General features: G+C 39.4%; 2 protein-coding genes across 10 annotated transcripts in view; both read left to right on the top strand.

Annotated features, from left to right (window-relative positions):
* nadsyn1 (NAD synthetase 1) overlaps nt 1-19377 on the top strand; it is a 52375-nt gene extending 32998 nt beyond the window's left edge. For 6 of the 8 annotated variants that reach the window (XM_054771153.1, XM_054771158.1, XM_054771160.1 and 3 more), the window contains 3 exons: nt 3688-3757; nt 6756-6884; nt 8885-19377. In XM_054771153.1, coding sequence (XP_054627128.1) covers nt 3688-3757; nt 6756-6884; nt 8885-9175 — 490 coding nt within the window. In that variant the 3' untranslated portion in view covers nt 9176-19377. The remainder of the gene's footprint in view (nt 1-3687; nt 3758-6755; nt 6885-8884) is intronic. The other 2 variants (XM_054771155.1, XM_054771156.1) reach the window with 2 other exon arrangements.
* A 4989-nt stretch (nt 19378-24366) lies between these two features.
* Nucleotides 24367-25102, top strand: part of tpcn2 (two pore segment channel 2) — a 50325-nt gene continuing 49589 nt past the window's right edge. The window contains exon 1 of one of the 2 annotated variants that reach the window (XM_054771410.1): nt 24367-25063. In XM_054771410.1, the coding sequence (XP_054627385.1) occupies nt 24934-25063 (130 nt within the window). In that variant the 5' untranslated portion in view covers nt 24367-24933. The remainder of the gene's footprint in view (nt 25064-25102) is intronic. The other variant, XM_054771411.1, reaches the window with a different exon arrangement.

Below are 25102 nucleotides of genomic sequence, written 5' to 3'. Positions count from 1 at the left end.
GTCATCCATGGCTGATTTTTTTTTTTTTTTTTTGCTTCTTGGACATTTCTCGCCAGGGACGGTTCTTATCATAAAGCTTCATATAAGTGTTTAGAAAGCGTTCATATGCTTCATCCACATCATTTGCACTGTACACCCTCTCCCATCTTTGTTCTTCTAGACCTTTCTGAAAAGCGTTGACACTGTCCTCTGTACGTAGTCTTTGCAAAGTCTTTTTGTCCTCCATCTTTCTTTGTTGATAATTTTCGTTGTAAGTTCTAAAGCTAGAAGATGGTCGCTGATGTCGTAGATTAGCAGACCACTAGTTGTGTTGTTATCAAAGTCATTAGTGAATATACACTCCTGATCAAAATCTTTAGACCAGTTGAAAAATTGATAGAATTTGCATTTTGCACATTTGGATCTTAATGAGGTTTTAAGTAAAACTACAATATGTAAAAACAAGAAGGGGGAGTGAGACAAAAAGCATTTTGAAAAAGTAATTTATTGAAAACAACAATTAAACTGAAATAGGCTGTTTATCAGCTGATCAAAAGTTTAAGACCATCCCTCAAAAAAATAACAAAAAACTCTCCAAACCACAATGAAAAATGTTCTCAGTAGGACTCAGTAATGAGTAGCTCCACCGTTCTTGTTAATCACTTCAAAAATGGGTTTTGGCATGCTTGATGTGAGTGTTTCCAGGAGGCTAGTGGGAACATTGCTCCAAGTGGTGAAGATGGCTTCATGAAGGGCATCAACTGTCTGGAACTGATGTCCATTTTTATAAACTTCCCTTGCCATCCATCCCCAAATGTTCTCTATGGGATTTAAATGAGGGGAACATGCAGGATGGTCCAAAAGAGTGATGTTATTCTCCCTGAAGAAGTCCTTTGTCAAGCGAGCATTGTGTGTATTATCAATTAGGGTGGCACAGTGGTCTGTTATTCTGCTTGGTCTACTGATTTTTGGATATAGACTCAAACTGTACCTTGTGTCTATGAAGTAATCTCTTACATTGTTCTTGTAAGGAATCAGAAGATCAATATTGAAGTTTCCACATACGAAAATTATTTTTTGACTGATGTCTGTGAACATGCTTGAACAGGCTTGTTTATTTATTGGCCTGCATGGTAGAAATAATTGTAGAAAAAAAATTAAACCACAACAACAAAAAAGCAAAAATAGAATAAATCAAGTATAAGACATCATGTGAAAGAAAAAGCTGAAATGTTGATGCTAATAGCTAGCTAGGCCTGTCACAATAACACATTTTTCTGGATGATAATTGTCCTACAAATTACTGCTGATAAACGATATTATTGTCAACATTATTTTAAGACCATTTTTTCATTAATGTAATGATAATATATCGCGTAATAATTAGGGATGTCCGATATTGCCCTTTTTGCAGATAACCGATACGCCGATATTGTCCAACTCTCAATTTCTGATACCGATATCAGCAGATACCGATGTGTGTGCATGACATATTTCCTGTGGTGGAATTAACACATATCTGTTGTGAAGCTAATGGATACGGCATCAGCAATTAGCTTCTCAACTTGGCTGTGAACAACATTGTAAAACATCTGAGAAATACTTGCCATTAAGCTTTGGCTGAGAGATTTGTTTTAAAAGTCAAAAGAGTAGCTATTTACATTTTTTTTATCATCAAAAAATCCAGGGAAGAAAATCAAGTGTCATAATTTTCATGCAGGCCTAGCACTCTCAGTGCAGCAGCAGTGGTGGAGCCCACACAGTTTTCAAATTGAGACCATTACTCACATAGGGGTGGCAGTAAGTTGATACCTGAAATGTCTGGCCATCAGCAGCAGCAGCAGCACGTTGTATTGATTTCTGCGTCACACTACAAATTGCACAGTAAATCCGGGCCAAGATTGGCATATTTCTCACCATCAGATTTGAATGAAATTTCATCTGTAGATAGATATTAAAGTGAATTTTTCCTGTCTTGAAGCTCCGATCCATGACTTTGAAAGGCTTAAAGATGGACTTAACATTCAAAGCCGTGGTATGACTACAGGCTGTCCAAAACTCAGTGTAAATCCGATGGGAAATTGAAGAGGAAAAGTAATCTACCTAACAAACATGTATACAAATGAAAATACACGGACTCTCCTTATCGAGTGCGCACACACAACGTCAGATTTTATCGTTATCTAGAAAATGGAAGGATGGAAGGAGCAAGCTAGTTTGCTACTCGCCACCCACGTTTGTTTACACGCTTGAGAGGCGGATTGATGAGGTCATCTTTTTCACGCCGGCAAATACGGGAGCCTATTTTTGCAGAGCTGCTGGAAATGTGAATTTATGTTGGAGAGTAACAAAGTATCTATCTTTCTATCTATCTCTGCATCTATGTGGAATTAACAACGCAGCCACGATTGGCAGCCTTTCAGCAGCTGTGTTTTTTTATTCAAGCACATTTTTACGTGCCATGAGTGCGACGGCCGGCATCGTTGTGATTACCTGTCTACCTATTGATATCGAGGCAGCCAAAGTGAAAGTCGAGAAGCTAGCGAGGAAGTGGAGAATAAAGCCTTCGGTACCTTCTATTATCATGGGAAACGTGAATTCACTACCGAACAAGATCGCTGGCAAGAATTCACGACCTTCAAATTTGTGTTTCACTGAATGGCTCAGAGCTAGCGTCCCAAAGGCTAACGTGTAGAGCTAGCCCACTTCAGTTCATACAGAATTTATTTAATATCGGTTATCATTATTTGGAAAAAATCCGATAGCGATGTCCACGGCATAAAAATGTGATATCGGGCCGATACTATCGGACATCCCGAGCAATAATGATACACCGTATCAAAAGCAATAAACTTTAATTTCTCAAGCGAATTTAAAATTGTAATTGGAATGTCAGCAGCTTTTAAATAAAATGTATTAAACAAACAACATGATGGTATGAATGTGAGTGTGAATGGTTGTTTGTCCATATGAGCCCTGCGATTGGCTGGCAACCAGTCCAGTGTGTACCTCGCCTCCTGCCCAAAGTCAGCTGGGATAGGCTCCAGCATACCCCCGCAACCCTATTTAAGATTAATAGAAAATTCATAGAATGACTGAATGGATAAATGAAAAAAACATTATAAATGAAACGAAAAAAGACCAAAAAAACAATGAAAATAAAATGGACAAATGCGACAGCGTTCAAGGGCTCACCTTGTTCATTATCTTTAAAACCAAAATATTCCCACACTGGGGCTGTGGCTTTCGTGCCTTCATTCATATTTGCGTTTGCTTGCCTGTTACTCCTCATGACGCTCACTTGCAGCACTGTGTGTGTGTGCACTCACTAGCAGCCCCGTCTCTTCCCACTGGAACAAAGAGACTGAATGACTGACAGGAGAGTTCACTCAGTCCGTTCATTCTACAGAACCAGCGCGCCCTGGTGTTGAGACAGATACACAGAGTGAACTCTCTTGTCATCCAGCCTGTTTGGTAGAGAGACAGGAGGAAAACAAAAACTCATGCACATGTCAATATGTAGGCCAGCAAAATTAGCATTTGTTTTTATTTATTGTGTGGGTAATTGATTTATTGATTATTGTGACAGGCCTACTAATAAGGAAATATTTGTACCTTTTTTTTAACCTATTCCCCCCACACCACCACTATTAATATTTCTTCAAGGTTGGCAGGTCTATAAAATATGTTATATTTTTTTTATTGCAGCATAATGGCTGCTCCACCCACAGCTGAACTCGAGCCACTCGCTGATGGACAGGTGGCACAGACAGACGAGGTATGATATTTTATATCTTACAACATTAAACCCATCACTCAGCAACTTAACACTCAAAAGGTATACATAATAAATATAAAAACATGTGGACAAGCAGCATTGAAAATGGTGGATGGTGCTGCAATGCTGTCTCTGTCCAACAGAGAGAGCCAGAGAAGCCCAGAGCCCACATGGAGGCTGGTGTCATTGCAGCGCCCCAATGAATACATTGCTCAGATGCAATGCATTATGGGAAAACTTTAAAAGAGTTGTTTTTTTCCATTTTAAACTTGCATTGGTACATGTTTGTATATTTATCAGGTATTCCTTTTGAATGTTAAGTTGCTGTGTGATGAGTTTAGTGTTATTTGTAAGATAACACTGAGTCAGATTGTAATATTGTCATACTGTATACTGTCATACTGACCTCCTGCGATTTCCAATGGGTTGACAAGCTTGTTGTGAGCGCACTGATAGCTCGTTATTGGCTCCTGCCAAACAAATAGCCACTGGTTCCTCACTGACTTGTGAGCATCAAAGTATTTAAACAATCAGTGGTAGTTCTGAAGTCAACGAAATGTCACTAGATTTAAAAAAAATTAACAACAACTGCAATTTACGATCAAGTTTGATTTCATTTCATTTTCATCTATATTGGTGTTCCAATCCCAAACAGCACAGCAGTGAAAATCAGGCTTTATTGTTGGTTGTATGTATTTTTGTACTTTGGCTACTGCTTTATCATCATTGTTAAACTTCCCTGTTCACTTTGGTATTAAATTAATATGCAGACTTAAACCATAGACATCGTGAGTGGACAAAAAAAGTGAAGCTAAAATTCAACTCATTCATACGGAAGAATGCCAACATCGGACTGGATTAAAAATATCTAGTATGATTACTTACCTCTTTATCAGTGCTCATGTAAAACGTTATCAAAATGTGACCATGCAAAATACACATTTTTGACCCAGAAGCACTATAAATGAATGGACCAATTCATTATGTTCAATATTTCAAGTTAATTAAGATAAAAAGGTTTGTTTTTTAAGTGCAGGAGTAGGGGGTACATGGCTTCAGGTCAAATGTCTGAAGGGGAATGCGACTGTAAAATGTTTGGGAACCGCTGGCTTAAATGAATCATATTCAAGCATAAAAGTGGCTAAATGAAGTAAAATATATAAGGCATTCAGAAGACACATTCAAAGACGTGCTGATATGTAGTATTCTACTCTACTAGGTGTCACTAGTAACACACGCACTTGACTTGATCACCGAAACTATCTGCTTTTACTACAGGTTTGAATTATCAGGCACCATAATAACATAACAATAATAATTATAGTAATAATAATCATCATAATAACACGGGCTACTGTTGTGGCCGTAATCCAGCTAAAACTCAACTCTGGACCCCCAACGTCATTTCTGTCCACACGTTTGGAACACATTTACAGCAACATACACAAGAATGAGTGTTATTTATGATAATTTTTGTTATTATATTTACTATATTGGGTAATTGGCGTGTAAAGGTGACTTTAGGGGTGTTATTTAATGTCTAGAGGGGTTCTAATAATAATAAAATAATAAATATATATATAATAATACAATAATAATAAAATAAAACTCCACCGAAACTCACTTGTCACGGTCTGGACAGGAACTAATTAACCGCCATAAACAAGGGATTGCTGTACTTTCACTGCTACAGTGGAACCCACTTATGTCGACAACCCGTCGAAGTGGACTAACTCATCAAGTCTTGGTCCACTGTGTTTTTCTTATTACTAAAAAGTGCCCGCTCAAATCGATTCAAACTTTTGTCGACATAAAATGTGACATCCAAAGGAGTCATTTCTATTAAAAATGTTTTGTAGTATTGTTGACTTCACCAGTATCACAGAGTAGAACGTAACCACACTATGTTAAAACCAATGTTGTGAAACCACAAAACATTAGAACCTGCACACAGTGCCTTCCTGCACCCAGGAAAGATTTGCGCATGCAGAAAAGCTCGTAGTAGTTCTCGTTTGTATAAAATGTATGAAAATTGAAGAATCTAAATAAAAAAAATATGCACAAATGGAGAAAAAAACGTGTCAAGAAACTGCTGTAGGTTGAAACATTTTTTATTAATAATATAAGTAAATGTGCAAGGAATGACTAGTTTTAGTGTCGATTGCGGTTACATTGCCAGTCGCTGTCCACAGTCCGATGGTCGTCGACATAAACGGGTTCCACTATACAGTAAACTCTTGTTTGTTGTAGTTAATTGGTTCCAATGAATTTCCGCAAAGTAGGATTCCTTATTTCTAAATGGAATATTTTCGTAGTTTAGTGCACATTAAATCTGTTTATGACCGATTAAATACAGTTTCTAACATTATTAGAGCCCTCTAGATTTTTAAAAGCACCCCTATAGTCACCTTTACACTCCCATTACCCAATATAGTAGACATAAGAAACACACTTGTGTGTATTGCTGTCTTCCAGTTGAGTTTAGGGCGGACAGGAAGTAACGTCGAGGGTTCAGAGTTGAGTTTTAGCTTGGTGTGGGTTACGGCTGCAACAGTAGCCCATGTTAGGAAATATTGTGCCTCAAGTCTGGTGCTTGTGTGTCTCACCCAATATTACTGTAATATTACTGACAGCTAGTGACCAGTGTAGAATACTACATATCATTATGTCTTTTGAGTGTGTTTTCTGAATGCCCTATATTTGTATCGTACTTTATTTAGCCATTATATACCCTGAAAATAATTAATGTATGCAAAAAAATACCTAAAATTAGTTTAAATATGCATATTTTTTTACTAATAATAGCTGTATTCAACCATGAAGGAGCACTGCTACGGCGTAGTTAGAAATGGCTGTTGCTGTCAGTGATTTTGTTTACTTAAACGCAAAATCTGAAGTTGATCCTTGTATAACTTAACGTACAATCACTAACTTATTGCATGTGATAGCTGGAGTTGTATGAATACGTGCGTAATCACCGCCATTCCTGTGGTTCCAGGCTGACATGGGGATAACCTACTCAGAGCTATCAGTCATTGGTCGACTCAGGAAGATCTCTAAATGTGGACCTTTCAGTATGTTCTGTAAACTCATTCACATGTGGAAGGAAGTGTTTTCACCCACAGAGGTGAGTGATCTCGTCTTGTATTGTATTGTATTGGCTTGGCTTGGCTTATATTGATGGTGTCAGGCTCGATGCGAGCAATGTGGATGGATCCCAGCGTGCAGACACAAAGACAGTTCAAGCAGTTAAAGCAGTCTTTAATAGAGATGCACAACAAAAGGGAGAAACAGGAACTTGATGTGATCCTCACAGGGCTTTCGAATTATACCCAAGTCAAAAGATAGGGTTGTCCAAAACAGAGAACCAGATGGAATGGATGTTCCTTCAACAAAGCAACAAATTTCCAATTTTGTTATTTGTTCTTTTTTCTTTCTTTCTCTCTTCACATGGAATTGTGAATTGTAACATGAAGTATTCAACATAAACTGTATGCATGTTTGAAATCAATTAAACCATAACCATTCATCATATCAGTGCATTTAGAATTGTTTTATGCATGTAAAACTATAAAAACCTGTTTTGTGTTAACATTTTTGAGACTTGTGGTGTAACTGTGTTAGTGAGCAAAGAACTGCAGAGTCCACCGCCGATGACATCATAGATGGGCGACAGAGCTGACTTCCGCTTCCTGCTTCTATGTATTAGCAAGCCAATAGGGTGCTAACAGGGACATTTCGTGATAAAAATACATTAAAGGAAAACTGCACTTTTTTAAAAAATTTTGCCCATCATCCACAATCCCTATGAGACATGAACACATATGACTTCTGTACGTCCTAAAGAGACAAAAACAGCTAAAAAGACGCAGCTAAGAATGCACGTAATGGGAAACCCATATTCCGCCATTAAAGCCTTCTGAAAAAACTCCAAAAAAAACGCCAATAACGCTCCATTTACTTATAATGTGATGTGCATATTAACCAAAATACTGCAACATTGTTATTATTAATATTGTTACGCTGAACAACTACGTTACTGTCGTATTGACACCTTGCCACACCACACCGGCGAGTGACTCGGGTCACAGTGCCTGAGGCCACTACCGAAAGGTAACGCTACATATTGGAGCAGCCTCTACTGCTACTGTTTTTTTATTTTTGAGTTGGGAAAAGTTAAGCTAGGTGGAGGCATTTGTTTCTATGTCGCTACGGCAAACTACTGTATTACATTATACTTATATTAATAAGTTTTACATTAATACTTACATACTGTAAGTATTACATTATTATTATTATTATTATTATCATGAATGAACCTGTTACTACATGGTCACAGCATGTATATAAAACCATAAAAAAAAACCTTGTTGGAGGTTTTTGGAGAGGTCTTTGTACGTATGTGGCATAGCTGTGTCCCATTATGTGCAGTAATGAGATGTCTCTTTTTATCTGTTTTTATATCTTTACAATGCCCAGAAAAGAGAAAGACGTGTGTTCATGTCTTACATAAGGATTGCGGCTGATGTGCAAAAATCCCAAAAACGAGCAGTTTCCCTTTAAGAACACAGTTGGACTCATGTAGTGTATTAATAACATGAAAACATGTGTGCCACATTGTATGCTAACTGGAAAATGTATGCAAACAGAGGCAAAATGTTGGCATAAATTTTCAACGCTTCCACTGTAAGTGTCTCTATATTATTTTGTAGTATGTTATTTTCTGTTTATGCCGCTTTTTTCACTCTTTGAACTGTGCGGCTTATACCGTGATGCAGCTAACTTGTGGTTGCATTATGGTCTCACAACGTCTGGTGTGCTTCGGAGCAGCCATTTTGCACTTCGTGTGCACACCCTCATCATGTGCGATACCACAGATTTATTTTGCGATTTGCCACCAAGTAAAATTCAGGCTGGTCTCGGTGATACTGAGCCGATAGCATGGCTCATAAAATAAAGAATTTAGAAGAGTAATTTATTCATTTCTTTTAAGCAAGTGCATATCATTTAGACAAGGTCTTAGTAACTTAAGTTAGATAGTTGGTGTGCTGGTTGAAGGTGTTTGGATTGAAATTTAGCTCTACTTTTAACGACGGGACATTGACTGTTTGTCGCCCCAATGCAAAGGTTGCCCAGAAGGTGAAGCACTTCTTCAGGATGTATTCTGTCAACCGCCACAAGATGACCTCAGTGACTCCATCCTACCACGCTGAGAGCTACAGCCCTGACGACAACCGCTTTGACCTCCGACCCTTCCTATACAACACGCGCTGGGAGTGGCAGTTTCGCTCCATTGACAGTCAGGTATCCTTGCACATTATACAACGTTTGCATTCTGCACCAGATATTCATGCCATCACAGCTTTGTTTGGTCCACGAATAATGCATGTGTTTTGTAAAAGCACAATATCAACATAGGCTAGAAATGCTATTGATGGCATCGAACAGCCACTTGCCTTGAAACTCGTAAAGCGACAAACACCTTCTTTATCAAAATGCTGGCACTTGCAACTTTCTTTGGCTCTATTTTGGCTTAATTTGCAACCATGATCAAAAGAAAAGCAGAGACTTGAGGTGAGAAACACTAATGAATTCAAGAAATAACTCATGGCAAAAAAAAAAAAAAGGCGGTGTCCATGTTGAGCTCGCTGCCACGTCGTGTCTTTGGCAACAATCACGTCTTCAATGAAGGTAAAGAGTAAAAGTAGTTATATATGTTCATTTATCCCTTTCATTCATCATTTATGTATACAGTGGTGCCTCGGTTGGTGTCATTCATTTGTTCCAGAGGGCCTGACTCAAACCAAAATGGACTCCAACCAAGGCATGTTTTCCCAAAATAATGTAAATCTAATTAATCCGTTCCAGCCACAAATTTTAACACAAAACACATTTATAGACAATGATTATAGTTTTACATGCAGGAAAAGATGCAAACATCATTGAAAAGGACAAATTAATAGACAACTGAATATTTAACATCACTTTTACTTTTATTGAATGCTCTTTGCAAACAACACACGGAGACAGGAGCGTTGGAGGAGTTTGGAGGCACGTTTTTAATTTTTGAACCACGCTCTGCTTGCCTTAAATTCATCAACAGACTCACTCGTTGCAGGCGTTTTCTTCGTTAGATCCACATACAGCAGCCTCACCTCTGGAAGTGTCTCTTGCGAGCTCCCGCTAGCCGTTGACCCACACCAGCAGCAACTTCTCAACATCTTGGATGGTTTGTGGTTTCTGTTTTGTCAACGCCATTACTCCTTTCGCAACATTAGCATCCTTGATTACATTGTTATTCTTCAGGACGGTACTTAATGTTGATGAGGGCTTCCAGTTCATCTCGTTGAGATCGGCAACACGGACGCAGTCTTCAAACTTTGCAACGACTTCTTTTTTGAATTGTGGTCTTCACCCTCTTTGGAATATTGCTGTCATTCGCAACCTTCTCTTGACTCACAGCAGCTTATTTAGAGTTGGTCACACTCAATGAAAAAAATGCACGAACAGGAGTCATCAACGTCGAGGCTCCATTGTATGGCCACTTGATTCCAGATGCCTTACACGTAGTATGTGCCCTACAGGCTGCTGTAGTAGCGTGTGGACTACTGTAAGTATCGCTAGAGTTCTTTGTTGGCGCATGATCCAAGATGGATGCGTAATACAACAGTTTGGTACGTGCGCTATATTTCACGCTAACCAAGGCAAATTTTTGAATACATTTTGGATGTTAACCAAAAAATGCGCTAAGTGGGGTGGACATTAACCGAGGTACCACTGTATTTAGAACTGTTTTCTGCGTGTAAAACAGTTCTAAATACAGTGGTACCTGTGTGGCAGGATGGACTTGGTAACCCAGAACAGAAAGGAGTTCCTGTTGTGTCATTGCTGGCTTCAGGATGTCTCGTCCCAGTGCAAGGGTAGACGGCAACAGAGAAAACAGGCTAGGAGAAGGCAGGGACGGAAACAACAACAAACAGAACAGAACAGCCGGTGAATGTGACAGTGTGTTTTAAGATTTTTGATATTTTTTGGACTTGTGGTGAGTTAGTCAGCGAAGAATTACAGTTAACCGCTGATAACATCATAGATGGGCGACAGAGCTGACTTCCGCTTCCTGTTTAGGATAGGATGATAACAAGGATTTTTAAAATAAAATACATTAACACAGTTTATTAATAACACAAGACGCTTGCCATGTTGTACGCCAATCGGAAAATAAAATCAAGGCAACATTTTGGCGTAAACTGTTGACGTTAACGGAAAAGCACACTAACCGGGGTGTACTCTAACCGAGGTTGTATCAGGATTTACAGCATTACTCACATTTCTTAAAAACACATTATGTTGAACTCACTATGATGCAGTGCAGTTTTACGCCACCGCAAACTACAACTGCAGTAATAATAAATATATTCCCAAATGAATGATGATGAAAACCGGGCATGGTTATCTTTGTCAAGGATACATGTCTCTGATTGTGCAGGGGGCCATAAAGTTGTCAGCCCATGTGAGAAGAAAGCAAATGCTTTTCATGCACTCATTTGGACGGCAGCAGTTACAGTAGATGATGCCCGGTGGGATACAACGTGGTCATATGCGATCATGCATTTTTAGTTTCCTCGGACAAGATCTATGGACGTCCTTCATCTTTTTTTCTCTTTGCCCTCAGGTGTCCAAGATGGCAGCAAACATGCCAAAGTCGTAAGGCTTGACCAGTGTGTAGTTCAAATATGTTATGTAATGGGACTACAACTGCTGCAGAAAGAGATTTGCATCGTCTGAAAATGTTTCATGTCTTAAATGAATACCAACAACTCCAGAATGTTGTTTTTATGACTTCCAAGAGAAGTTACGTGTAATAGAACTCATAAAAGAGGCTATAAAATGGTAACGTGCTCGATAACGCTTGTCACTGGTAGTTTAGTGCTTCACATGGCTGACTTTCATGCAGCCAGCATCGGATCAATTCCCCCCCTCAGTGACTACACTCAAAATGATTTAACCCTCCTTAAATTCTATTTGCAAACTGGATAGACTTGCAGGTGTTGGCCCTGAATATTTACTTTGTCTTTGAAAACATTTGTGTGATAAGTATGTTTTGTATAATCATCTGCATGGATTCAGAGAGAAAAGAAATGGTGCTTTGCCAAAGGCATTTGACACTTCATTCTAAAATCATCTTAATGGAATTAAATAAAAGGGTTTTAAAATGGTTCCATAGCTATTTTCATGAAAGTGAACTATTTGTTTGCAGTATAGTAATAATCAAACTTGTAATGGAGCTAAACTAGTTTGTGGGGTTCTTCAGGGTTCCATTTTGGGAGCTCTTTTTATTTTCTAATTTACAGTCATCCCTCGCAACCTCACGCTTCGAATTTCACGCTTTCACTCTATCATGCTTTTTCAAAAATATATTAGAAATGAGAAAGAAATCGTGCTGCTTTGTAATTGACAACGGCCCATTATTAGTTTTAAAAAAAGCATATTTAAGCAAATTATACACATTTTTTGCCTAAATGAAGTATTGATGATGATGATGATTTATTTGAACTGTTTTTTTTCCCTCACATTCTTTCACATCAGTATATATCATATCAGAATTCCAAATGTCCAAAAGGAGCAGGAAGAAACAGAGCTTATCCAATTACTGATACATTTCACATCAATGGCTGATACGTACGCATGTGCAATTCCCATTCATCATGTTCCCTTTACCAGTTGTGAATAACACAAGGAAATGGTAAAGCAATGTAAGTGCATCACAATGAATTTGAGGCCTGTAAATCTGCATGGACAAATTGCTGCAAATTGCATAAAGTGTAGTTTTCATACGGTGTAGCATAGTATTTCCCTGTGGTTCCCAGTATTTTGAAATGAGTCATTTTAGTGCACTGTTTGAGTTCTTTACTCAGTTCGTTCCATAATTTGATTCCACATACTGATATGCTGAAGGTTTTTACCGCTGAGCGGGCGTATAAGTGTTTTAAGTTTATTTTTTTCCTCAGGTCATATTTCTCCTCTCTTGATGAAAAGAACCATATTACGTTTTTGGGTTATTTTTAGCTTTATGTGTCATTTTAGCTGTTTGAAGGTTTACCAGGTCAACACATTTTAATAGTTTTTCCAGCATAAAAATGTCTAAATGAATTGGAATACAAATTCAAAGACGTTGTGATGATATGTGGTTTTCTACACTGGTCACTAGGTGTCAGTAATGTTACTGTAATGTTGGGTGAGACACACAAGCACCAGACTTGATATCTGGAACAACAGCCTTTTATTGCATCTTTGAATGATCTCATAACAGGCACAATAATCCCTAACCCATGCAAAGCCATAACTCAACTCTGAAACCTCGACGTCATTTCCTGTCCACCTCTCCTTCATGTCCCCTAGAGAACACATTTAAAGTAACACACACGAGCATGAGTCTTATTTGTCTTAAATGTCTTATTTACTCTTATTATGTCTACTATATTGGTAATGCAAATGTTGAGGTGACTATAGGGGTGTTATTTCATGTTTAGAGGTTTCTAATAATGTTAAATCATATTTAGAAGGTCGGTTTTCTATGCTCTAATTAATAAAATATTCCATTTATAAATAAGAAATCTGACTTGGCGGAAATTCACTTCTGGAACCAACCAACGAGGGATTACTGCACATCAGTGATTTAAAAACTGTTTGTAAAAATGTATTGCCATTTATGTTTGCAGATGATACCTGTCTTTAATATCACTTTCCAATCTAGGTGAGACCTGACGAGAGAAGCCAACGACTCATCTAGTAACTTACCTAACCTACCTTCTGATTTTCAGTACAAAAGGCAAAAGATGCAATATAGAAGATGTGAAATTATTATTTGATGGCATCAAAATCAGCCAATTAGCCTCAAATCAAATTTTAGGAGTGACTGTGGATGAGAAATGAACTGGAAAACAACATCCAGGTACTAAATACCGTATGTCTGCAAAAAGATGATGAAATGGTATTGTGAGAAGAGGCCTTGACTGCTAAAGTGCCTCAACATGCCCAGGCTTTGTGCTCATGATTAGGGTTGTGTGATATGGACCTGAGCATGTATCACGATATTTTTGGAATGTAACACGATATGACGATATCATTAAATTCAGCAGAGTCTTGTATAAAAAGCTACAAACTTTAACCCATACAATGAAATACACTTGCCTCCAATTATAAAGCACATTTATTGATTTATTGTTAACAAACTGTGCAATCCAGCAAGTGCATTTAGTTTCTACCAAACTAAGCGTTTTGCAGTAGACTGGCTAAGTGTAGACGTGCTCGCTGACTCCGTCTCACGCTTCATGACACACGTGTGTCTGTGCAAAAACTGAGTTGAGTATGAAGAGTACTCTTCATACTCAACTCAGTTTTTTTTTTTAGTAGAAGAAATTTGTCGTGTTTCCACCTTTTGCCGTCACTGTTGCTTTGCAAACTCTGCATATTACGGTCTCGTGTGCCATTTCTGCTCGATCGAAACCAAACCACTTCCATAGTACAGAGGTACCTCCCCTTTAGGAACAGTTTCTTCGTCTATAGTCTCTCCTCCACCTTCAGCCATGCTCATTTTCTCTCTTTTGTTGTCTCTGCTCTCTCTGCCTTTCTCCACCACCGCTGCTTAAGGGCCCTATGAAATCTGTTCTTTTTTTTCAAAATTCAGTTTTAATTTTTTTTAATTCTGTTTTTTACATTTTAAAGTTTTTTTTACCAGCATAGAGTGTGTGCTTTATGAGTTAGTGAATAAAATGTCCGTTAATTAAATGCAAAAATCCTTATATTTTAATGATGAAACAGATCAATGGACAGTTTTTCCCAGTAATGGAGAAATGGGTGTAGCCTGGCTAACTTTCTGATGGAATGTCAGCCTCTGCACACATCGCTACAAAATCTTCAAGAAACTGTAATGCCTGCGCTTGTGATGAAGGAAGATGTAATCACCAATGCAGTTCCAACTGCATATGTAAGATATTTTGTAACGTATTCTAGCTCTTATTTTGAAAGGCCAAAAGTGTGTTCTGTGGGTGTTGAGCATGTCTGTGAGCTCGGTGCAAGAATAAACGTGTTTCTCATCGTTTTTCACTCAGAACCTGCACGTCGTCATCCGACATTGTGAAACACTCCTTACATTAAAGCGGTAAAACACAACGTGGTGAAGATATACTCAACTTAACTAAGCTAACCCAACTAGTTTTCATTGACGCTCTGTAAGAGGAGGTTCTGCCAACCTTTGCCGGTGTTTGCCATTTCAATATGTTTAGTTCGGGAGAAGGCGGTTTAGTGTTTGTAATAAGATTCCACCACAATTGAGCAGTCCGCCGAGTAAACCCCAAGGACTGGTAAATTACTATTCCGTTAATGCGGGCCCTACGTGCTGTGGCACACGTGAGGCGCCAGTGCGTCAGTATATTACGCCGCGGTGTGCAGTTGCAGGAAAAACACATCAACTCTGCTTTTTTCCACAAGTTATCATAAAGTTATATAAAAATGATCGCCTAACCTAAATTCCCCAAACAGAGTTAAACGGTACCACAACAGTGGTTATCAGCTCAGTGCACGTTCACATAAAGGGGGGCATTTGAAGTCATATTATTCTACTTCTGCACAAAAATTGAGCGGTCCCAGACACAACTCTTTTACACAAGAGGAGCAAGTAATTATTATGGAGCGTTAAAAACATTATCACAGCCAAAAAGGAGGACTGTTGGCAGAAAATTGCTGAGCGTGTAAATGCATAAGTTAAAGTGTTACAAGTTCTCGTGTCACAAGATCTTGCGAGATTAAAATGTGACAGGATTTCTTGTACAGAAAAAAAAATCTCGCCTGAGGTGATAATAAATAGATTAATCACACAGTAATGAAAATGAACTTGATCATATTCCCGGCCTCAATATACAGTATTGCCACGTGCATGCATGTCTGTTTTCCTCTCTCTCTGTGCATTGGTTTCAGCACCTTGGTGCGTTTGTTCCGTAGAACAACCACATGAATGGAGTGAGCCCTTTTGTCAGTCATACAGTCTCTGTCCATGTGGGCTGTGGCAAACACACGGACTGCAGAAGAGTGTAATGTAGTAGAAATTTAATTTGTAGATTGCAATATGTTGTATATTTTTTCATTCTACTTTTCTGAAAAGTAACGTTCAAATCTCGTTCTCAGAGACCCAATCTCGTGTATCATTTCGTGACACCCCTAGTAAACACTGTTTTCATTTCTGAAAGCTCACAATTGCGCACCTTTTACATATGAACACTTATCAGTTTAAAAAATAAACCAGAGGAACAGGTTTTTTTTGTCTATATTGTTTTCATACCGGGGCTGCACGGTGGTCGAGTGGTTAGCATGTTGGCCACACAGTCACAGTCTGGAGATAGGAAAGACCTGGGTTCGATTCTCCCTTGGTTTGCATGTTCTCCTCGTGCGTGCGTGGGTTTTCTCCGGGTACTCCGGTTTCCTCCCACATTCCAAAAACATGCATGTTAGGTTAATTGGAGACTTTTTTTTTTTTTTTTTTTTTTTTTTACCCCTGTCCTGTCCAGCCTTTAAAGCAGATAGAATTGTATACCTAAATGCCGTCAAGTGCTCAACAGATTTACTCTGCCAGAGAGAAGTGTGATATACACTTCCCCTGTCATACAAAATTTATTCGACCTTGATGCTTGTTATAAAGCAAATTTGGAGCGACCGGACCGGAGCAGGAGGGGACAGAGAAGAAGAGAAAAGGAAACAGGGGGGGCGAGAGGGGACAAAAACAAAAAAAAGAGAGACAAGAGACAAGGACAACAGCAGCAACAACAACAATTGTGACAGAACAACAGAAACATACAGAACGACATCAGCAAATAAATGTCCGTGACAACTATAAAGACGAACAAGGATAAAGGACAAATCAATATCAACAACCACAATGACAAAGCTGTCAATGACAATCAGACATAATAGCAGTCATGAAATGATGAGCTATGACAGTGATCACAATGACAATACTGCATTGAAACAGTCGCACACAATAGCAGTCATGAAATGATGAATTATGATAGTGATCACCATGATAATACCGCATTGAAACAGTCACACATAACTGTAGTAATGAAATGATTATCCATGATAGTGAATAGAATCAAAGTTACTGTAATGCACATCATTGTAAAAAAAATATATATATATATACATATACACATATATATACATACATACATACATATATATATATATATATATACACACATATATACCGCACATACACACATATATATATATATAGTCATACTGCTGATATCACCGTCGCTGTAATAAAACCAACAACATAACACCCTGGTTAACTCAGTGAGTAATGTGGGGAAGTACGTATGTACTGTGAGTGTGCATATGTACAGGTATCTCTGTATGTAAGGAAGACTTCATATATATATAAAGGTGCATGAATGTGTGGGCGTGTGATTGTCACTGAGAGTGCATGAAAGGAAAGGGACCGCCTTCCACCTCCCAGAGAGCCCCGCCCCAAATAGCAAGGCCGGGCCCCGGCCGCCAGAAGGCCACCAGGCCCATAGGGGCAGGCAGCACAAAGATCAGTGCCCCAAGAGCCAGCCCAGAGAGCCCCCCCCCCCCCGGGAAGACCAGTAAGGGGCCGAGATCACACCCCACAAAGGCAGACGGGTACCGGGGGCCACAAACCGGCAGGCCCAGAGACGCCTCCACAGCCGGAAAGAAGCCCGCCCGCGCCGGAAGCGCCAATTCCCGCCCACCCCCACCCCCAGGGAGCGGAGCCCGGCCCGCCCCGGGCCAACCCCCGCCCGACCCCCGACACAGGGCCGCCCCGCCAAGGGATGCAGGAGGCACACCCTCCACCCACCCGGCGGAGGCACGGGCGGCAGAGATGTATCGCCCAGCACCTGACCCCACGGAGCAAACCCCTGTATGCCCCCCCCAAAAATAAATCACTAAAATAAATAAAAGTACACACACGCACGCACATACACACTCCTACACACCCACACACACGCACATAAACACTCCTACAAGAGTGGAGACTCTAAATGGTCCATAGGTATGAATGTGAGTGGGAATGGTTGTTTGTCTATATGTACCCTGTGATTGGCTGGCGACCAGTCCAGGGTGTACCCCGCCTGTCGCCCGAAGTCAGCTTGGATAGGCTCCATGCCCCCACAACCCTAATGAGGAGAAGCAGCATAGAAAATGGATGGATGTTTTCATACACTCCTGATCAAAATCTTAAGACCAGTTGAAAAATTGCTCGAATTTGCATTTTGCACATTTGGATCTTAATGAGATTTTAAGTAGAGCTACAATATGCAAAAACAAGAAAGGGGAGTGAGACAAAAAGCACTTTGAAAAAGTAATTTATTGAAAACAACAAACTGAAATAGGCAGGTTATCAGCTGATCAAAAGTTTAAGACCATCGCTCAAAAAATAACAAAAAACTCTCCAAACCAGAACAAAAAATGTTCTCAGTAGGACTCAGTAATGAGTAGCTCCACCGTTCTTGTTCATCACTTCAAAAATCGGTTTGGGCATGCTTGATGCGAGTGTTTCCAGGAGGCTAGTGGGAACATTGCTCCAAGTGGTGAAGATGGCTTCATGAAGGGCATCAACTGTCTGGAACTGGTGGCCATTTTTATAAACTTCCCTTGCCATCCATCCCCAAATGTTCTCTATGGGATTTAAATGAGGGGAACATGCAGGATGGTCCAAAAGAGTGATGTTATTCTCCCTGAAGAAGTCCTTGGTCAAGTGAGCATTGTGAACTGCAGCGTTGTCCTGTTGAAAAACCCAGCTGTTACCACACAGACGAGGGCCCTCAGTCATGAGGGATGCCCGCTGCAACATCTGCATCCGTTTGACGACCCTGCACTACCTGAAGCTCCAGTGTTCGACTGAATGAAAAAGCACCCCAGACCATGATGGACCCCCCTCCACTGTGTCGGGTAGAAAACATCTCAGGTGGGATCTCCTTGTCATGCCAGTAACGTTGGAAGCCATCTGGACCGTCAAGGTTACATTTTTTTCTCATCAGAGAATAAAACTTTTTTTCCACCTTTCAATGTCCCATGTTTGATGCTCCCTGGCAAAGTCTAAACAGGCAGTTTTGTGGCGTTGAAGGAGACGAGGTCTTTGAAATTCTTTTTTAAACCCTTTTCCTGCAGATGCCGTCTGATGGTTATTGCACTGCAGTCGGCACCAGTAAGGGCCTTAATGTGGGTGGAAGACCGCCCTGTGTCTTGATGGACAGCCAATCGGATCCTCCGGCTCAGCGCAGGTGTGATTTTTTTGGGTCTACCACTTGACTTTTTTGTTCCCTAATGCTCAGGATCTTTCAAAAAATGTAGAATGACTGATTTACTGCTCCCAACCTCAGCAGCAATGACACGCTGCGAGAGGCCTCGCTTATGCAGCTCGACAATCCGACCACGTTTAAAAAGAGAAAGCTTCTTAGCTTTAGCCATTAGGAGGGCATGACAGTGTGAATGCCTGACAGAAAATGAACATTTTGAGCAGATTTGGGCTTTTATAGCCTGTGGTCTTAAACTTTTGATCAGCTGATTAAAAGCCTATTTCAGTTTAATTGTTGTTTCAATAAATTACTTTTTCAAAATGCGTTTTGTCTCACTCCCCCTTCTTGTTTTTGCATATTGTAGCTCTACTTAAAACCTCATTAAGATCCAAATGTGCAAAATGCTAATTCTATCAATTTTTCAACTGGTCTTAAGATTTTAAAGTCATTTCAAATGGCAACTTTCTGGCTTTAAGAAAGACTAAAAGAAATCAAGAAAAAAAGATGTGGTAGTCAGTAACAGTTACTTTTTTAGACCAATCAGGGGGAAAAAATTATGGAATCACTCAATTCTGAGGAAAAAATTATGGAATCATGAAAAAAACAACAACAAAAGAATACTTCAAACACACCACCAGTACTTTGTTGCACCACCTCTGGCTTTTATAACAGCTCGCAGTCTCAGAGGCATGGACTTAATGAGTGACAAACAGTACTCTTCATCAATCTGGCTCCAACTTTCTCTGATTGCTTTTGCCAGATCAGCTTTGCAGGTTGGACCATTTTCTTCAACTTCCACCACAGGTTTTCAATTTGATTGAGATCCGGACTATTTGCAGGCCATGACATTGACCTTATGTGTCTTTCTTCAAGGAATGTTTTCACAGTTTTTGCTCTATGGCAAGATGCATTATCATCCTGAAAATGATTTCATCATCCCCAAACGCCCTTTCAATTGATGGGATAAGAAAAGTGTCCAAAATGTCCACGTAAACTTGTGCATTTATTGAAGATGTAATGACAGCCATCTCCCCAGTGCCTTTACCTGACATGCAGCCCCATATCATCAATGACTGTGGAAATTTGCATGTTTTCTTCAGGCAGTCGTCTTCATAAATCTCATTGGAACGGCACCAAACAAAAGTTCCAGCATCATCACCTTGCCCAATGCAGATTTGCGATTCATCACTGAATATGACTTTCATCCAGTCATCCACAGTCCACGATTGCTTTTCCTTAGCCCATTGTAAACCTTGTTTTTTTCTGTTTAGGTGTTAATGATGGCTTTCGTTTAGCTTTCCTGTATGTAAATCCCATTTCCTTTAGGCGGTTTCTTACAGTTCAGTCACAGACGTTGACTCCAGTTTCCTCCCATTTGTTCCTCATTTGTTTTGCTGTGCATTTTCTGTTTTCAAGACATATTGCTTTAATTTTTCTGTCATGACGCTTTGATGTCTTCCTTGATCTACCAGTATGCTTGTCTTTAACAACCTTCCCATGTTGTTTGTACTTGGTCCAGATTTTAGACACAGCTGACTGTGAACAACCAACATCTTTTGCAACATTGCGTGATGATTTACCTTCTTTAAGAAGTTTGATAATCCTCTCCTTTGTTTCAATTGACATCTCTTGTGTTGGAGCCATGATTCATGTCAGTCTACTTGGTGCAACAGCTCTCCAAAGTGTGATCACTCCTGTTTACCTGCAGACTAACGAGCAGATCTAATCTGATGCAGGTCTTAGTTTTGGGAATGGAAATTTACAGGGTGATTCCATAATTTTTTCCTCAGAATTGAGTGACTCCGTAATTTTTTCCCTCTGATTGGTCTAAAAAAGTAACTGTTACTGACTACCACATCTTTTTTTCTTGATTTCTTTTAGTGTTTCTTAAAGCCAGAAAGTTGCCATTTGAAATGACTTTAGTTTTGTGTCATGTCTGTGATCTGCTTTTTTTCTACAAAATTAAACAACTGAATGAACATCCTCCGAGACTGGTGATTCCATCATTTTTGCCAGGGGTTGTAATTACAGAATGCGTGTCACATGCTGTACCTGGTGGTGACCACTAAGTGGCAGTGCTGCGTTTTGTGACGAGCTTTTCCTTTGTGACAAATTGTAGAATTAAAAAAGTCTTTTGATTGATGACTCCGCGTGCTTATTAATTCCCCCAACAAATATTGTAATATAAGAACACAAACGGGCAAAAAACTGCTGCGACATATACGTGGCCTAATTAGTATTTCTTATTGCATTTTATCACGCTCGACTCGACTCAGAAAGTGAGCAAAAGTCGCGTATTCCCTCGGTTCAAGATCTGTATTTCTAGCGGATCAGTGATCACGAAGAAGCCGCTCCCGTCGTGGTGCTGCCGCGTTATGCTTGCTCCCGAGTCCACAGGGGTCTCAATAAGTGGAGACGCCATCTCCGAACGAGCTACACGGTGAAACAGCGGCGCTGTAATGGCCAATTTTAAGGCAAAATTCTTGAGGTAAGCCTAAATTACAATGGTGATATAGCCACGTTCAAAGAGGGCCACCTTTGTAGTACTTTGAAGCCTGCATGGCTTCAGACTTCACATACCTCACCAACCCACTGCTCCGTAGTGCACCCCTCTGGTTGTTGTATTATAGTATTGCCACATATAATGTATTGCAATGGTGTTTGGGGCGCTACACGTCAAGTATATTTTCACGAGTCAATTAGGACGAAATGTTTGAGAATAAAATACTTCTGTTGTCTACCAAAACACAGTTTTGGTGACGCAGACGAAGCTTCATGGAGCGCTGAGGCTTTCCATTAGGGGTGGGCGAATTGTATCCATCCTATGCAACGTAAATACAGAGCTAGTGTAGCGCTTTGCAGGACTAAAACTCACGAATTTGTGCTCTTTGGAGAGAATGTCTCGGCTCCGTTTATTGAACACACCAAACAGTCGCCTTTACATGACGTCATCCGTGCGCCGCACTCTACAGGCATGACCAATCAACTTACGCCAAATCAAAGGCTGTGTCCAATTTAAGGGTCTGCAGCCAACTAGGCCAGTAGCCACCCGGTCGACGAAGGCCTCCTCAAGACGCGAACCACCCTTGAGAATTTAGACGGGCTGGCCTTCCTCACACTTCCTGGTTGTGTCACGTGTTCTCTTGTTTACCCTGACGTCTTTACAGTATCTACCTTCAATAGCCGAAAACCGAACTAAAGTGAAGGAGAACAAACAAAATGTGACATTATAGAAGCAAAGTTATGTAAATGTTTTTAAATGTAGGTTTTACAGGAGAAAGAGAGCGGTCCCCAACAATAGCAATATTAATAGCTACTTATTTGTTACTCTTGTGTTCTTCGTTCATCTGTACAACACTCTGGTCAGCAACAACGCATTATTTATGAAATGCGTCTATATATAGATGTGAGCATTTAAGGATCATTTGGATACCCAGACTATACTTGTATAGTATTTATAAGTTTAATATATGTATTATTTGATCACATATATGACTTGATAAATAAATATAAAACAATGTAGCATCCTGCACAGTATCAAGCTGGAGGGCAGGTGAAATAATGATGAGGTGCAGGAAGCCAAAGAAGAAGGTCTTTTGTGTTGACATGATTAAGTGTATTTTCTTTGAAAAGGGTTAGTGACATGGCAGTGGAGATCATCCTTGCACAACCATTTGATGGATAATGTAGAGGACATTGGAGACATGCATCAGTCCACATGATGTCCCAGGGACAGACACAAGAAATCTTTGTTGATACACAACAGCAACACATACAGCAACACTATGCAGTCATACTCACATCATATTTGAAATACATGTTTAATAATAGTCACTGTATTTTCTTTCATGTCTAAAATGAAGCACTCGCTGCCATTTGCTAAGCCTTTTTTAAATGGTTGTACTTTGCACTGTACTTGTAAATATGATGTAGAATACAGTACATCATTTGTAAGGCAGCATCCTCCCTATTCCTGAATCTGCAATTAATATGGAAGATGAAAATCACAAGAGTAGTAGTTTCTGAAAAATATTAATTGACATGTTAAACATTGAAAACATGATTTTGTTTTCAAAATTATCACCTGAACTTGGACATACTTTTAAAAAGATTGTTTCTTTACTGTATGTGCTTGAGCTCATGCTTTTGCTCCAAGACTTCTCTAAAGACAAAAGCAAGAGAAATGTAAACACAACACCACATTAACACAAGCACAAACAGACATAAAAGTTAACACACAGAAATTTCCAAACAAACATATATGTATGTATCCAAATCTGTGTTGTTGTGGATGATTGACATATGAAAGGCTCTAATTACCTCATATCAGTTATTCTACGTTGAAACTCATTTTTGGAAATATTTCTTATTTTGTGTTTTTGCAATATATATATATTTTTTTTTTTACAAAATGGGCATAAAACATAAAAAAAAGAAAAATTACAAAATAATAAAAACTTTATATCAATGGATAGATCTGAAGCTGAACTAGTGAAAAAAAAGTTGACTTACTTATAACACTGAGTCGGACGTTTTACGGCAGAGAGCTTATTCAGCCTTTGTTAACTCAAGATCGATCCAAGGGTTAAACTGGTTCAAGCAAACCTTGAGGTTTGCTGTACAAAACCAACTAGTGGACAAAAAGTACTAAAGAGGGCAGATGACGTCACAATTATCATGTTTTATTTGAATAAAACTACAATATGATGTAAAATAAAATAAAGTGAAATGTACATGCTCAAGACCCATGCAGGTAGAAGAAATATAAACTCCAAAATGATCTAATAATAATGAAATTCATGCATAAACGTATAAAACCACAAATTGAAAAAATCTGTTGTTTCATTATTGTACTCACCTCACTAAATACTTCCTAGATTATAGATTACATATGCGCAGAAGACTATATCAAGAAGTGCTTTCACTTCGCTGTTAATAAATTAACTGTTTGGAATAGAACACGTTTAAGTTAACAACTACATGACTAATGCTCAATCAATAAAATAACGTTGATTTAAATGACAAATAAAATGAAAAGTCATTTACTCAAAGACGTTTGCTGCAATTGTCCGCGTAAAACCCGAACCCGGAAATGCTAACTAGGCCGGAGTTTCCTGTTTATATTGGCGCCTGACACAAAGAACCAATCATACGCTTTCTTCTTGTGCTTCTTTGGATTGATTGGAGCCTGGCATCATAGTACTCTTTGCAGCCATTGGCTACAGAGGGAAATACTGCTAGCTGCGTAGTTTTGTCATTAGCAGTAAAATAAATACAAATATACGAGTCACGATATTTCAGTGTGGAAGAGATGCGCTGGTAAAACATTTATTTTCCCTTTTTTTAAACAACGCAGCGCCGTGGAGGTGGAGATGAGTGGTCAGGATTCGGAAGTGGGTGTAAAGTAAGGGTGGGCGATACTGCAAATGTTGGTATAGATTCGATACCAAGTAAAATTTTGTGATTTCGCCTTTAATTTGTTGATCATTATGATCATCCGAATAAAATATTCTAGCCAAACACAATCGTTTTTAAACACACATTTGTGAACAATTTAACAATATATACAATATATCCAACAATATAGACAAGAAAAATAATTTATCAATCTCATCAAACTAGTATAGAGCCGATACTGATACGACCTTGCTATCGATATGTGACTCGATCCACCCACCTCTGGCAAGTGTCACTTTACAGAGCAGAATAACTTCCTAAATACACTTACACCGCCAAGCGCATAAAGTATTTGTCATATTCGGTATGGACTAAAATGTGGGGACTTCACAGCGGCACTTTTACAAACAGTTGTACTTTTGCAGTCGAGGGGCACAACATAAGAAGGTTTTTGCTTACTGGATGGAATCAGACCGTCTCCTGGCAGATAGTGACCATGGAGCTCCCAGAGGTTATGGATCCTGGACGGGAAAGGACAACGCAGGAGAGCCGGTCTGCTCGGTCGTTTGTGATTCGAGCAGCGAACAAACAGGTAAGATATGTGTTTGTTTGGTATGATGGATGTGTCAGG

Source organism: Dunckerocampus dactyliophorus, chromosome 3 (assembly GCF_027744805.1).
Source record: "Dunckerocampus dactyliophorus isolate RoL2022-P2 chromosome 3, RoL_Ddac_1.1, whole genome shotgun sequence".
Taxonomy (NCBI): Eukaryota; Metazoa; Chordata; class Actinopteri; order Syngnathiformes; family Syngnathidae; genus Dunckerocampus; species Dunckerocampus dactyliophorus.
Note: the sequence above shows the minus strand (reverse complement) of the source record. Positions and strands in the feature narration are given on the sequence as shown.